This window comes from Schistocerca americana, chromosome X (assembly GCF_021461395.2).
Source record: "Schistocerca americana isolate TAMUIC-IGC-003095 chromosome X, iqSchAmer2.1, whole genome shotgun sequence".
In the NCBI taxonomy this organism is placed as follows: Eukaryota; Metazoa; Arthropoda; class Insecta; order Orthoptera; family Acrididae; genus Schistocerca; species Schistocerca americana.
Window position 1 is genome coordinate 967,389,765 of NC_060130.1, and position 15,232 is coordinate 967,404,996.

The 15,232-nt window shown below is 37.1% G+C and overlaps 1 protein-coding gene across 4 annotated transcripts in view; it reads right to left on the minus strand.

The window, feature by feature from the left end:
- Positions 1-15,232, minus strand: part of LOC124554705 (WD repeat-containing protein 7) — a 388,339-nt gene that overhangs the window by 321,850 nt on the left and 51,257 nt on the right. For 2 of the 4 annotated variants that reach the window (XM_047128341.1, XM_047128339.1), the window contains exon 7: positions 14,714-14,740. The exons of the other annotated variants lie outside the window; for them this stretch is intronic. In XM_047128341.1, the coding sequence (XP_046984297.1) occupies positions 14,714-14,740 (27 nt within the window). The remainder of the gene's footprint in view (positions 1-14,713; positions 14,741-15,232) is intronic. 4 annotated transcript variants of the gene reach the window in all.

A 15,232-nucleotide genomic window follows, 5' to 3' on the forward strand; every position in this document is an offset into this window, starting at 1 on the left:
GGGGTAAAACTCAATGGGACTCGGGGCAAGTAAGGCTAGCAACCTGCTTCCCCGGTACTTTAAATATGATGCTGGCAACAATCAGAGCAAAATGCCTCGGACCTTTGGAGGTGACAGAGTACCACCTCTTAACTGACAAACCAGGGACACCTAAGAATGGTAATGAGATGGGGAGCTATTAATATCAATGGGGGCTACTCTGGGAAGAAGGTAGAGCTGGCAGAGGCTGCAAGTAAGATGGGGCTGGGTGTTTTAGCTGTTAGTGACATTCGCGTAATGTGTGGGAAAGAAGAGGAAGTGGGAGAATACAAGGTCTACCTGTCAGGAGTCAAAGCAGGAATAGCACAATGGGGTGTAGGGCTTTACATCAGGAAAGAAATGGAACCCAGCGTAGTTGCAATAAGGTATGTAAACGAACAACTGATGTGGATAGATTTGACAGTGTCTAGCAAGAAAATTAGGATTGTGGTAGTATATTCGCATTGTGAAGGGACAGATAAAGATAACATGGATAGTTTTTATGATGCACTCAGTGATGTAGTTGTTAGAGTAAAGGACAAGGACAGTGTTCTGCTCATGGATGATTTTAATGCCAGGATTGGAAATCGAACAGAAGGGTATGAAAAGGTTATGGGTAAATTTGGAGAGGATATGGAGGCCAACAGGAACGGGAAACAACTCTTGAATTTCTGTGCCAGTATGGGCTTAGTAATCACAAACTCCTTTTTTAAACATAAGAACATTCACTGGTATACTTGGGAAGGCAGGGGAACCAGATCTGTCATTGACTTTATAATAACAGATCAGGAATTCAGGAAGGCTGTGAGGGACACACGTGTATTCAGGGGATTCTTTGATGACACTGATCATTATTTAATCTGCAGCGAAATTGGTATTGTGAGACCGAAAGTGCAGGAGGTCAGGTCAATATGTAGGAGGATAAGAGTGGAGAAACTTCAGGATAAGGAAATCAGGCACAAGTACATAAAAATGATCTCAGAAAGGTTGAATGTAGTCAATTACAGTCATTGGAAAAGGAATGGACAAGGTACAGGGACACAGTACTAGAAGTGGCTAAAGAATGTCTTGGAACAGTAGTGTGTAAAGGTAGGATGAAGCAAACAGCTTGGTGGAACGACACAGTCAAGGCAGCCTGTAAAAGGAAAAAGAAGGCGTATCAAAAATGGCTACATACTAGAACTCAGGTAGACAGAGAAAGTTATGTTGAAGAAAGAAACAAAGCCAAACAGATAATTGCAGCATCTGAGAAGAAATCTTGGGAAGACTTTGGAAACAGGTTGGAGACTTTGGGTCAAGCTGCTGGAAAACCATTCTGGAGTGTAATTAGCAGTCTTCGAAAGGGAGGTAAGAAGGAAATGACAAATATTTTGGACAGGTCAGGAAAACTGCTTGTGAATCCTGTGGATTCCTTGGGCAGATGGAGGGAATATTTTGAAGAGTTGCTCAATGTAGGTGAAAATACGATCAGTAATGTTTCAGATTTCGATGTACAATGGGATAGGAATGAGGATGGAAATAGGATCACATTTGAGGAAGTGGTGAAAATGGTCAACAGATTGCAGTGCAATAAAGCAGCTGGGGTGGATGAAATTAAGTCGGAACTCATCAAATACAGTGGAATGTCAGGTCTTAAATGGCTACACAGGATAATTGAAATGGTCTGGGAGTCGGGACAGGTTCCATCAGACTGGACAAAAGCAGTAATCACGCCAATCTTTAAACATGGAAACAGAAAAGATTGTACAGAGGTATCTCTTTAATCAGCGTTGTGGGTAAAATCTTCTCAGGTATTGTTGAAAGGAAAGTGCGAGCATTAGTTGAGGACCAATTGGATGAAAATCAGTGTGGGTTTAGGACTCTTAGAGGTTGTCAGGACCAGATCTTTAGCTTACGGCAAATAATGGAGAAGTGTTATGAATGGAACAGGGAATTGTATCTATGCTTTATAGATCTAGAAAAGGCATATGACCGGGTTCCTAGGAGGAAGTTATTGTCTGTTCTACATGATTATGGAATAGGAGGCAAACTTTTGCAAGCAATTAAAGGTCTTTACATGGATAGTCAGGCAGCAGTTAGAGTTGACGGTAAATTGAGTCCATGGTTCAGAGTAGTTTCAGGGGTAAGACAAGGCTGCAACCTGTCTCCACTGTTGTTCATACTATATATGGATCATATGTTGAAAACAATAGACTGGCTGGGTGAGATTAAGATGTGTGAACACAAAATAAGCAGTCTTGCATATGCGGATGACTTAGTTGTGATGGCAGATTCGATTGAAAGTTTGCAAAGTAATATTTCAGAGCTAGATCAGAAATGTAAGGACTATGGTATGAAGATTAGCATCTCCAAAACAAAAGTAATGTCAGTGGGAAAGAGATATAAACGGATTGAGTGCCAAATAGGAGGAACAAAGTTAGAACAGGTGGACGGTTTCAAGTACTTAGGATGCATATTCTCACAGGATGGCAACATAGTGAAAGAACTGGAAGCGAGGTGTAGCAAAGCTAATGCAGTGAGTGCTCAGCTACGATCTACTCTCTTCTGCAAGAAGGAAGTCAGTACCAAGACTAAGTTATCTGTGCACCGTTCAATCTTTCGACCAACTTTGTTGTATGGGAGTGAAAGCTGGGTGGATTCAGGGTACCTTATCAATAAGGTTGAGGTAACAGATATGAAAGTAGCTAGGATGATTGCAGGTACTAGTAGATGGGAACAATGGCAGGAGGGTGTCCACAATGAGGAAATCAAAGAAAAACTGGGAGTGAACTCTATAGATGTAGCAGTCAGGGCGAACAGGCTTAGATGGTGGGGTCATGTTACACGCATGGGAGAAGCAAGGTTACCCAAGAGACTCATGGGTTCAGCAGTAGAGGGTAGGAGGAGTCGGGGCAGACCAAGGAGAAGGTACCTGGATTCGGTTAAGAATGATTTTGAAGTAATAGGCTTAACATCAGAAGAGGCACCAATGTTAGCACGGAATAGAGGATCATGGAAGAATTTTATAAAGGGGACTATGCTCCAGACTGAACGCTGAAAGGCATAATCAATCTTAAATGATGATGATTATGATGATGGACCTCTAATATTTGTTATTTGTGGTTAAACAAAAAAATACACCTGCTTGAAAGCAGCCTTTTCCATGCACCAGTTTTTTTTTCTTTCAGAGGACGAGTTATTGTACTGGTACTTGGAAGGAAACCCACAAAATTCGAATGAAAGTTTGAATGCGTGTGTTTGGAAGTTGGCCCCCAAGCATTTGCATTCTGGTGCAAAGACTATGGAGATTGCGGCTTTCCTGATAGTGAGCAGCTTCAACGAAGGGTATTCAGCAATTCTGAAGACCATGACAATGATGGATGTCACCCTGGGACTCTATTCGATGCAGCTCGCCAAGCATTCGGACAACTACCAGAATCAAGCGGCCGAAAACCGCTTGTCACCAGCCATATGAACAGCTCCGGAGCAGCGCAGGATGGCCCAGATCGAGTAGAACGCCCTCTATGAGGAAGAGGGAGGACTAGTTTACGGATACTGAATAGCAGATTGAACGTACATTGCATAATATTGCATTTATATGTAGTCATAACTTCAAACTCGTTTTTCTCTAAATTACTTTTTTTTTTATCACGTGGTATGGTACCTTCAAATCTACTGACCCGATTTCCATGATTCTTTGTTTCCGACGAAGTTAACTAAATTGTCTAGGAGTTGTACCACTTTTATTCCAATCCATTAACTATAAATATTTTTACTAGGCCAATGAAGCAAAAAAAAAAAATAATAAATAAATAAAAAATCGATGAAAAAACCTTTTGTTTTTCAAATGGCCGCCTTTTGTTTCCTACGGTCCATATAACTTAAGTGAGGTACAGCTCCTAAAGAATCTTATATACTTCGCTAACATCAACTCAATTTTGATTTCAGATGAGCCGGCTGACCTGTGACATACCGTGCGTGGAGGTCTACATCAAAATGTTTCATTCCAACGGCACTTCTGCCTTTGCTCTTAGACATTCTCAGTCAAAAAAGTTCCAGTTTGTAGAGGAAATATCGATAAACATTTTGACCAAATTTGACATTGATATCTGCAATACATCCCGAGAAAAAAATCCTCGAGGAATATGCTTTTTTGGGCCAAAGATAGTAAACGTCCCCTTAACCCTTGAGCAGGCATTCCTATGTATGAAGTGCTCAAATAACACTTCTTTCCACTGTTGCTTTACAACTGTGAGCCCATTACTATTCCCCATCATTGCTTCCACTAACACAGTTTTAAGTTATGTTTTCATACGTCCAAGTGAGCAGCAATAATGTAAAATAAACAGTGAGCTAGGTGAGAAAAAAAATTTTCGACCCATGGAAGAAAATGCCCCAAATTTCCAAGCTAGAAGCACAATCCCACAATGAGGCAGTTGTCTATGAGATAATTATTAATTGAATGAGCATCTGGCTGAGATCTGATGGCAACGATCTTTTCGGTGCTTCGAGCGGCTCATTGTTGCGGGGTAACACTTGTATGCAGCAACAGAATGATATAATTAAAGATTATTTTACTGTTGTTTAATTAAATAGTGGTTTAATTCAAATACTGTAAGCTATAATTAAGATTAAGCTCTGAGCTTCCTCATACAAATTTACCTTATTAACAGAGGTACTTATTCTTTACATGTGTACAAAGTATGCCATTTACCTGCACGAGGGTTAATATTACATCACTTTCCTTAAGAAATTACTTTGCTCACATGGCAGTGGTGACATTGTTTACATTGCCCCTTCTTTTCTGTTACAGTTCTTGCCTTAGAGTTTGTCTGCATAATGTCCTGTTACATAATTCCAGCAGACATGTTATTTCCAGTGAACGAATAATTTTTATGAACTGGCAAGCTTGTAAGACCCCTCTCCACTAGCGAAAATATTGCCAGTAACATAATTTGTACAGTGTAGGACGGTGTAATCCATACAGATTTCCGGCCTTTGTAGTTTACTTATTCACTACATCATACCTTGCCATGTATCATAATACAGCAGAGCATAAATTGTAAATACTGCTACACAACATGTAGTTTCACAAAGATGCTCAAGCCTAAAAGAATCAAGATATTGGAAACAAAGTGGGAAAAGAGATAATATTCCAGGCTGCATGTTGTAAACTGTATACTAGCATCATGGCCTTGCCACAGTGGATACACTGGTTCCTGTGAGAACAGGAAACTTAAGCACTGTCGGCCGTGGTTGGCACTTGGATGGGTGACTATCCAGGCCGCCATGCGCTGTTGCCATTTTTCGGGGTGCATTCAGCCTCATGATGCCAATTGAGGAGCTACTCGACCGAATAGTAGCGGCTTCGGTCAAGAATACCATCTTACGACGGGGAGAGCGAAGTGCTGACCCCACGCCCCTCCTATCCGCATCCTCCACTGAGGATGACGCGGGAGTCAGGTGGTCCCGGTAGGCCACTCGTGGCCTGAAGATGGAGTGCTTTTTACTAGCATCAGTTGGATCAAGGAAAGTGGATTTTTTGAAACTACTGCCATGCATTTTCTGCTTAGCACAGAGATCATCAACTCTTAATAGTTTTAATCTTTAAATTATTGACAGCTTCACATTAAAAAATGAGAACTGCGACATTCTACTAAATGTGACCAGATTCCACTCTAAGAATCTGAATATCAATTAAGCAACTTTCAGCGATTGGGATAAAATTTTAAACATGTCCAATAACAATACCCATGAACCATTTTTAAAATCTGTCAATAACAATGCCTCAGAATAAATGTTCACTCAATTTATATAGCTCTATCTAAAATCACTTTTCCCCCCACCTTAAAATTGGTATTTTCTCACTGATAATTACTAAATTATGTCTCATGAACATTTTAACACGGAATTCTACAGAAGACTTCTCAGCTGACAGACACCAACTGGCGTAATAAATTTCACATAAGTAAAGCCACAATTAGGGACTATTCAGATGGGCTGAGATATGAAAAGCTTCATACACAACTTAAAATTAACAATAAATGAACTTTTTTAAAGAAAAAGTTAATTTTCATCATTACAAATATATATGTGGGGGGAAAATACCCCAGAAAGACTCAGACTTTCACCGATATCTGAGAAGTAACACAAAAGATTAATTAAACAGGAGCATGCTGTAAAGTAATGCCTCCATATTTATGTGGAATCATAGTTAAATAAAACATACATTAACATTCTACACCTCTATTCTTTGTGTCTAGATATTTACAGCCCTCTGCCACTAGAGGGGGTCTGAAGTGCAGCATATAACGTGGCAGTGTGTAACATAATTCTGTCAGTGGGTGGAAAAACAGCATGCTGTAATTGAGTCTTGAGTTCAAAGACTTCTTCCACACATGCAGCAACCTCTCCTTCAGCATGCCAACGCCAGACCACACATGGGTGCCGCAACATCAGCATCGATCTTATGCCTTCACAGACATCAATCATTCTCCTTACAGCCCCAACTTGGTCCCATATGATTTCCAAAACTTAAAGAATACCTTTCAGGACTTCACTTTGATAGTGATGAAGCAGTGGAAGCAGAGGTGAGGTTGTGGCTCTGTCGAGAAAGTCTAACATTCTACAGTTATGGTATCAAAAATGCCAGGGTGATTATGTTGAGAAGTAAACATGTAGAATAAAGATGTAGTATGTTAATAAAGTTTGTTTTACTTAAAAAGCTTTAAGAGGTTTCACATAAATTCAGTGGCTTTACTTTTCAGCAAGTCCTCTTAGAGTGGACACGTGTGTGCGCTTGCAGTTTGCTTCCCAATTACTAATAGGAATAGCTAACAACAAACTATCAATAATTTTTTTATGCAAAAATCCATAATCTGAAACAAAAGTGAAGTATTGTTTTATTCATTTGACTTTGAACATGAAATGTCAAAGAAAAAATGCATAGGAAGTGGAAATGAATTAAATAGGAATACTTTCATTTATCAGAGCCACAGTAAGATATATTTCTGCTGCCAGATGAACTTTTCATGCCCAAAAATCCCCAGCTGTCAGCTGGACATGCTGAAATAGCAGAATATTCGTACTATGTCCCCATCTGTGGTGCTTTATTTCAACCCTTATATATTCCAGTTGGCAAAATGCCAGCTGTCCCAAGTGCTTTCTGAAAAATACTTCAGTGAGGAGATGTTAACTTTACTTCATATTTTCAAATCTACACTAGAATTTGAAAAGGAAGTGAAACTTTTTTTTTCTGTGAAGTAATAATCATACAGCAGTTTCACCTAAGACAAATTAGTTTCTCTTAATACCTCCTATAACAATATTGTCGCAGAAGAATCTGAGTAGCACTGTGGTGTAGTGGTTACGATACTAAATTGTTGTATGGAGGGTCGCGAGTTCAAAACTCACCTGGAATGTACAATTTTAATTTCTATATTTGGTTCGAGTAAATACTAGAAGTATCTTCAAATGTCAAGCATCACTGCACTGGAATGATCTATAGCTGTGTATATACTATGTGTGTTCTGGCCGGAGGCAGTTCACTCCGCGCTCTTGTATATATACAAATGCTGAATAAATCTTCATTAAGTGAAGTTAGTGTTTGCCATTCATTTAACTACACCTTGTTCTACATGACAATATTAACTTGTTCCAGTCATGCTGTCACGATAAAACATTAGTGAAGTAAGCCGCAGCAATGACAAAAACAAAACTAAAAAGGTGAAACAGCCAACAATAGGGAAGATATTACTAGTTTCTAAATACCATGACAATCTATCCACATGATTCTAACTACTGATAATTTTGAGTAGTTGGCTTTCTTGTTCTTGCAACAAGTGATAGTACAGTGTTTAGGTGTTCTTCTTCTTCTTCTTCTTCTTCTTCTTCTCCTCCTCCTCCTCCTCCTCCTCCTCCTCTCCTTTTTTGTGCACTCAGATAATGAAATTTTACAAAATATTAAATGTTGCCGATGTAACATTTTTTCACTAGAAGTGTTCTTTCAATAAGTGATGAGAACTACTCTCAATAGGGTATATCACATTTCTATAAATTACCGAATAAAAAAATAAAATTTAAGTCTGTTATTAATGATAGTAACGAGCAAAGTGTGATCAGTATTAGTTCGAAATGAAATTTCTCTCCACCATTTCAAATCAACTGCATCAACATGGAGAGACTCATCAGTCAGGTATGACAGTTACAGACGTATGATGATTAAAATAGAGAAAAACAGTTCTAAATACTGTAATTTCTCCATAAATACTTCATGGATTCAAAACAATGCCACTATATTCATCTCTTTCATGTCCGATACTTTTAGCGTAAATTACTACATTTTCATTTGGGGAGAAATATCATCCACAAAACAAAATAATACTAACTGATCATAAGGAAACAGGAGTGAAGAAGCATATCTGCATATTGGACTGGCCAGATATATCATTCAGTGTGTGTAGCGAAGACAGACACTAGAGCGATGAGAAAAAGAATGCCATCTATTAAAAGCAAAAGGAGGGTGGAAATATCCTGAGGAGTCAATGAAGACCTCGAGAATGCTTAAAAATACATATTTTTGTTTGTAAAACTGACTCATTGAAAACTGGGGCAAAGTTAGTTTGTGCAATGCAACCAATTAAATGATTTTTGAATGAACTGCAAAAGCTGAGAGGACAACATACCTCCCAGCTAAAGCAGGGTGGATGAACATGGTGGTTAATAAAAAAATGAGAGAGAGCTCAATATCAAATTAGTCCGTGTCATTGCTCATTAGTAATACACAGGCAAAGGACGACCACCACCACCACCACCACCACCACCACCACCACCACCACCACCACCGCCGCCCTTCTCAATTGTAATGAATAATGAAAAAATGCTGGCCCACTTATCCATAAATACATTATGCAGTAGTTGTATTCTTTATTGTATCATTAATAATTTTTATAGAGCATGCGCATTATGATTCCAGAGAGGACATTTTGCTTACCTATATATACTTTGAATGTGAAATTCATTAAAAACTTTTTTCCAAGCAGATTTATGTATAGATACATAAGCTTCATTGTAACATATGATAGTAATCATGCAGCCATTCAATCACCTCATTTTACAAGGGATGCAACAAATTCAACTATTTTACACTCAACATCTATACCAATTTTCTACTATTGTAAAATTTTACAACATACACACTTAGGTTTTTAACCTGATAGATACGCAACTACAGCATAACCCTTCTGAAGGCTGTAGGCATCAACAGCTGTTTTCAATGCAGAAATAACTTCAAATTTTGTTGTAACAGGCTAGTTTGGTGCACAGCTTGTTTCCTTTTCAGAGTGGTAGATTTTGTTTTAGTGTTGTCTAACTTTCAATATTGAACATGTATATCCTGGTTGCTTTTTGTGTTATGAGTAAATGCCCTGCTTTTTTTTTAACTGCAAGCTGCTTATCATTCTCATAATGAAAATTGTTACCTGCAAAATACATAAAGAGGCAATGAAAGAACAAAGTTTATTTTAAAATAAAATTTGCACGAGCTTCTGGAAACTGCACTTTCCATAACTCTTACAGTTCTCTTTTCAGCTATGAAACAACTTTTGCTAGCTCTCAAGTTTCCCCATAAGAAAACACTATATCACAGTAAAGAGTGCTTTGGCCAAGTACACTTTTGTATTATTTCCTTTGATGTGCATCTTAAGAGAATTCTTATACTGTATCAGTTTCTTCTTTTTTCCTTGGCCTTATTCTATGTCCTCACAGGGTTTGCATGTTAATCTGGATTTGGCAACGTTTTGGTTAGAGCATGGCCAGATAACTAGGCAAGAACAAGAGAGATGTCATTGTGGTCAGCATGTCCCATGGCAATAAATTTCAGGAATTATATTCAACACATGGTGTCATACGAAAACCAAAAGAGGTAATGGATTACGAACAGAATATGGGAAGTGTGGATAGGAACAATTTCAAGTTGCAAAGCTATCAAATGATCAGGAGTAGACAAAAAGAAATTTACAATTTTTCGATGTGCATTGGTAGTTTAACACTTCACTGCATACATTCTGTAAAGAAAAAAAAAAGAGAAAAAGAAAAAAGAGGGGCAGCAAAATAAGCACATTGTCAGAATTCTCATTAGATTCAGGAAATATTTTGTGTACCCTCCCCACAAGCCTCATCAACTGGATGTCTAGTTCTAACATCAAAAGTGACTCATCTAATTGCTAGGCATTTTCCAGAATTTTTGCTGAGCACAATGAAGAAAAGATCTATTAGGAGGTGGTACGCATGAGAAGAAGCTTTTGAAAAGCAACACTGTTGGTGTGCAGAATGTGAAGTTCCTTGCAGTGCAAAGCTATATTTTAAAGTATTTCACATGGAAAAGACTGGTAATTTCATTCTTGTTCTTCATACAGTCTATTAAATCCTCATAAACTTTAGTTTATGCACATAAACTAAAAGCAACCATTCTTTAAAGAGTGAGCAGGGCACGGGAGCAGTTTCTTGATTTAGTTGATTTTATAAGTGAGGAGTAAGTTTCTGTGTAGTGCAGTACCCAAAGCCGATGTTCACATGTTTCTGTAAGATAATTCATCTGCACAATTGTGACTATCCAGTCAATTATAGTGGTTTAGATTTCTATGCAAGTTGACATTTCTACAGTCGCTTTTAAATTGAAGGTTGCCAGGAGGCCCAATAAGTCAGTCTGTTTGTTTAGATTCCTTTGAAAGTCTAAATTGGAACTACCACACAGATCCATCCTTGTTTCTGTGTGTTGATTTGTTGAACACAGATTACATGCTTTTTAACAGGTTGTTCTATCACCAACTGGTGCTTTGTAAATACAAGTTAAAGCTTTTGTAGTATCAATACTTTAACTCCTGATACTTCTGCATGTTTTCTTTAGTTATTTATTCACGTAAATTTATTGTTTCAAAATATATATTATTTCTTACATAGATACAACTACCATTGTGTTCTTTTCAATAAAAATGATAACAGAGCATCATTTAGAGAAAAAAAACCATCTGCAGTTCTTTCTCATCTAACAATGTTCTGTAAAGCACACTAATGTCTATTTTAATTCATTTTCTGAACTTTAACATTGTCATCTTTAATGGGTAATGACTGCAGTTTCAGATGAAATACCACCTAATTTGAATTTTATGTTATGTACTTACTAGTATTTTCATTATACCCACTGCAAATAGCAAATTGCAACTGTGGTTTGAATTGGCTTTTTACATAGGTTTAATATGCAACCAGTCATGTTTTGAATTTGATACAATTTATTGTACCATCAACACATTTTCAAGCCACTGCCTCAGATGGAGGTGTTACAGGAACATTATATTTTAGATTATGTACAGTTTGGCACTAGGGTTCAAAACAAACATTGCAAGTTTAACAGTGAACTCTGAATCCAAAATGCAAAGTCTGAATTATTCCCTTCCACAAGAAGTGTTTATCTACGATTTGTATGTGCATACAAAATCTGGTTGTACAGTCCAGAGGTTGACTGAACAGAAGTTGCCAACTGTTCAAATTCAGAGTTGTGATACAATTCACAAATTATTAAATAAATTTTGTGAAAACAGAAGTGCTGATTGCAGGAAGTGTATATGACAACTTATGGCGCACATAAAAGCTCATCTCTATGACATTGCACACAACCTGGAAAATGCCCTAAAAAGTATCAGACACCTTTCACAGCAAACACAAATTTCTTGCACCTCTGTATGAAGAGATGCTAAATTACTTGGGTTAAGCACCTACAAAGTAACAGCAATGCAAGAAGTTAAACCTTGCGATCCTGTGCTCAGTGTTCGGTTTTGTGAATGGGTTTTGAAACAAGTCACAACAGTGAAATGGATCCTTACCTAATTCTGTTTTCAAATGAGGCTTTGTTCCATTTACATGGTATGTTCATTCCCAAAACTGTCAACATTGGGGCACTGACAGATCTATTCTGCTTCACAAGGAACCCCCTCACAATCAGAAAATAGAGCGGTGCACAGTTAGTGTTGACAGAATAACAGAACCAATTTTTTAAATGATATATGTGCAAAACATTTGCAAATTTTTTTAATACACTTCATGAAAGGGAACAAAGCTATGCATTTTTTCCAAAACGATTTGGCATGAGCTCTCTTTGCATGCAATTCACAATGTGTTCCACAACAGTCATTAGCAACAATATCTGGCCTGCTCAAATTCTTGATCTAAACCCTTGCGATTTCTATTTGCGGAGAGCATTAAAGTTTAAAGTTCAGGAACTCGGAGATAACAGCCCTGAGTCAATTAATCAATTTCTCAAAGAGAATTATATCTTGTGGTGATTAATTTCTTGAGTAGGTGTCATAAACGCACGGCAGGCAATTCCGGCATCTCCTTGCATGACATGAATCAGCACAAAATTTATTTGCACATATTCTGAATTTAGTACTGTGGCACTAGAAGTCAGACATTGCTTCTGATTTGCCCAAACCATGAAGCGATCACCACCCACCATCTATTGCACCATACACGTGGTCATCAGATAAATGGAAAACACTGTACAATGGATTCCTCAATACTGAAGTCAGACTTAGAAATAGCTGTTTGTTTACAATCATTGTGTGCCACACTACAGCTATTTGATTTCTTTTACATTTTTTATCAATTGAATCTAGATTTAGTAAGAAAGACAGATGAATCCACATATACAAATTTGAACACAGATGAATCCACATACACAAATTTGAACACAATGTAACACCTTTAACAACACTTTCTACAACGAATGCATTGAAATTCCATGAATATTCTATTTTAGAAGACTAATTGACAAGCACATTTATCCATGACACCATATGGAAGTCATGAAATTAAGTCAAAATAATTCCATTCAAGCTAAATAAATCCTGCACATCATAACACAATTTAGCAACAGACATTTTTATTATGAATAAAGCTCCATGGTATCATAGGACATTTTTACAGTTACTGAACTGTGTTCTGTGGTAAATATGACAACACATTAACTGAAACTTTCTGATGGGGAATTTGCAAATAGATAAAGTTTTCGGTGCTAGAATCAAGAATGATTGCTGAAAGGGGGTGTAAGTAGATTTATGTTTATGGTGTTCCTGGTGTACTTCGTGAAAAGTACAGTACACTGCTGCATCACATCTGTTCCCACAACCACACAAAACCCCAACTACAATAAGTGAGTTGTATTTCACCATAGCTCCGCTTAACATGAATTGACAACATCCTTTTGTGATGAAAATGGGACAGCAGACAACAGGAAAGGTGTTCTACAATAACATACAATCCACTAAGAGGCAAACATTATCTATCACTGATGAAGCATTCTAGTGAAATTTCATAAAGAAACTTAAGAGTTTGTAAAGGGGCTGACTGAATAAATGGTGCCTTTAAGTGTGATTACTGTTACTTTGAGAGTGATGGTAAGAAACATGTTGTAGAATATAACAGGGAAATGAATGAGAGGAGATTAAGAATAGCTTAATAGACAGTGGCTGTAGAGTTCCCATAAATATAGATGTAACTTCTGACACAGCAAAGATCTGACAAGTTGTTTCACCATGGCTAAACGCACTGTGTCGGATAATGTACATGTTCTAGTACTTCATAAAGTAGTTTTCCCAGCTCACAAAAAGCATGTCAGTCACTTCTCTCTGAGTATCACTCATTTACCATCCTCCCTACAGTTCTCACCTCATTTTATTTCAATATCTTGCTACACATCTCTTCTGCTTACAGTATCTTTCTTCACTTTCATGCCTATCATCCCAAATGAGAAATTGCTTGAATAAATATGCAATGGTTAACAAACACTTTGAATCAGAAGGAACAATTAGTTGTAGGCTGTATACATAAATCAGCTCCTGGGCAGCCACTAATCTTTGTAATAGATACAAAATAATACACGATTCATTTCAGCAGACTGAACTACAATTTGAAAAACAGCCACATTTTGCTGCTGTTCCAGTAGCGTCAAGTGGGCAATCAACTATTTTGTTTGCACTTTCCTTTTACTGCAAACATCTCTTGATGGAAGGACATCAGAAAAAAATTCCTGGACAAGCCCCATTAATAGTATGAATATAAACAGAAGAGAGAACAATGTATTACTGAAACAAATTCAAGTGGCAACTTTAGAGAAATTAGCCTGAATAAATATTCATAAATACTTCTGGGTTATTAACTGAGGTAACTGAAGTTGTCAAACAACAAAATAAAGATCAATGACAACAATGTCCCATCAACATCTTGGGTTATAATACAGAGTAAGAAGAACTCTCTTAAGTCATTTATTATATAGCACAAATTTGAGTATTACTTCTGTATTCTGCTGACTGGATCACACCATGCAACTTCACAATGCCAAATTTATTTTACACATTTAGGAATGGGCAAAGGCAAATGCAGCCATGCGCACACATTCAGTATCTGAAAGTTATTCTGCAAACACATAACATCACATCACACATTCTTATCTACAAAAGAAAGGAAGAAAATATATTACAGTAGGCACAAGAAAAGCTACACAATCAACAACAGAACAAAAAGGATAGATACGTGAAAATAGAGAATGATGTACAGACTTTTGCTTAAAAAAGACAAAGCATTCATTACAAAATATTTCATTAGTTCAGTAATGTTATCTGCCACCACAAACATTTAAAATCTAAAAAAATGAACAACCAACCTACTAATGTTCTTCCCTTTCAGCTTGCTAGTGCGCACGACGCAAGTTCACGAGAAATGAAAGAAAAAACCTGAATTAGTTATGTTGTATGAGATTAACATAACATAATAAAGTAATGACTCAACAATTAATAATACTCTAAAATTAATATGTGCAAGGAAGAATAACTAAATCCTGAATTAAACGAGTTGTTAAATATTTCCTGTTACTTGTTGGTGTCAATACAGTTGTCTAGTAATGACTACCAGTGGTAATTCAATGTGATTCATTCAAACAAATATAATTTTTTGCTCATAAATACTACAGGTACCAATTTTTCCAACTAATTTTAAGCATGAAATTGGTTCATGAACATCACCTAAATGGAATACACATTATACCTACATGAACTGCTCAGTCTTCCTTTTACGCTCTTGAATTAGAAAGGGAAAATATATAAGCTGTGGGAATATGGAAATAAACTACACTGGAAATAATTACTCATACAATAAATACTAAACTCCAGAGTCATTTAATAAT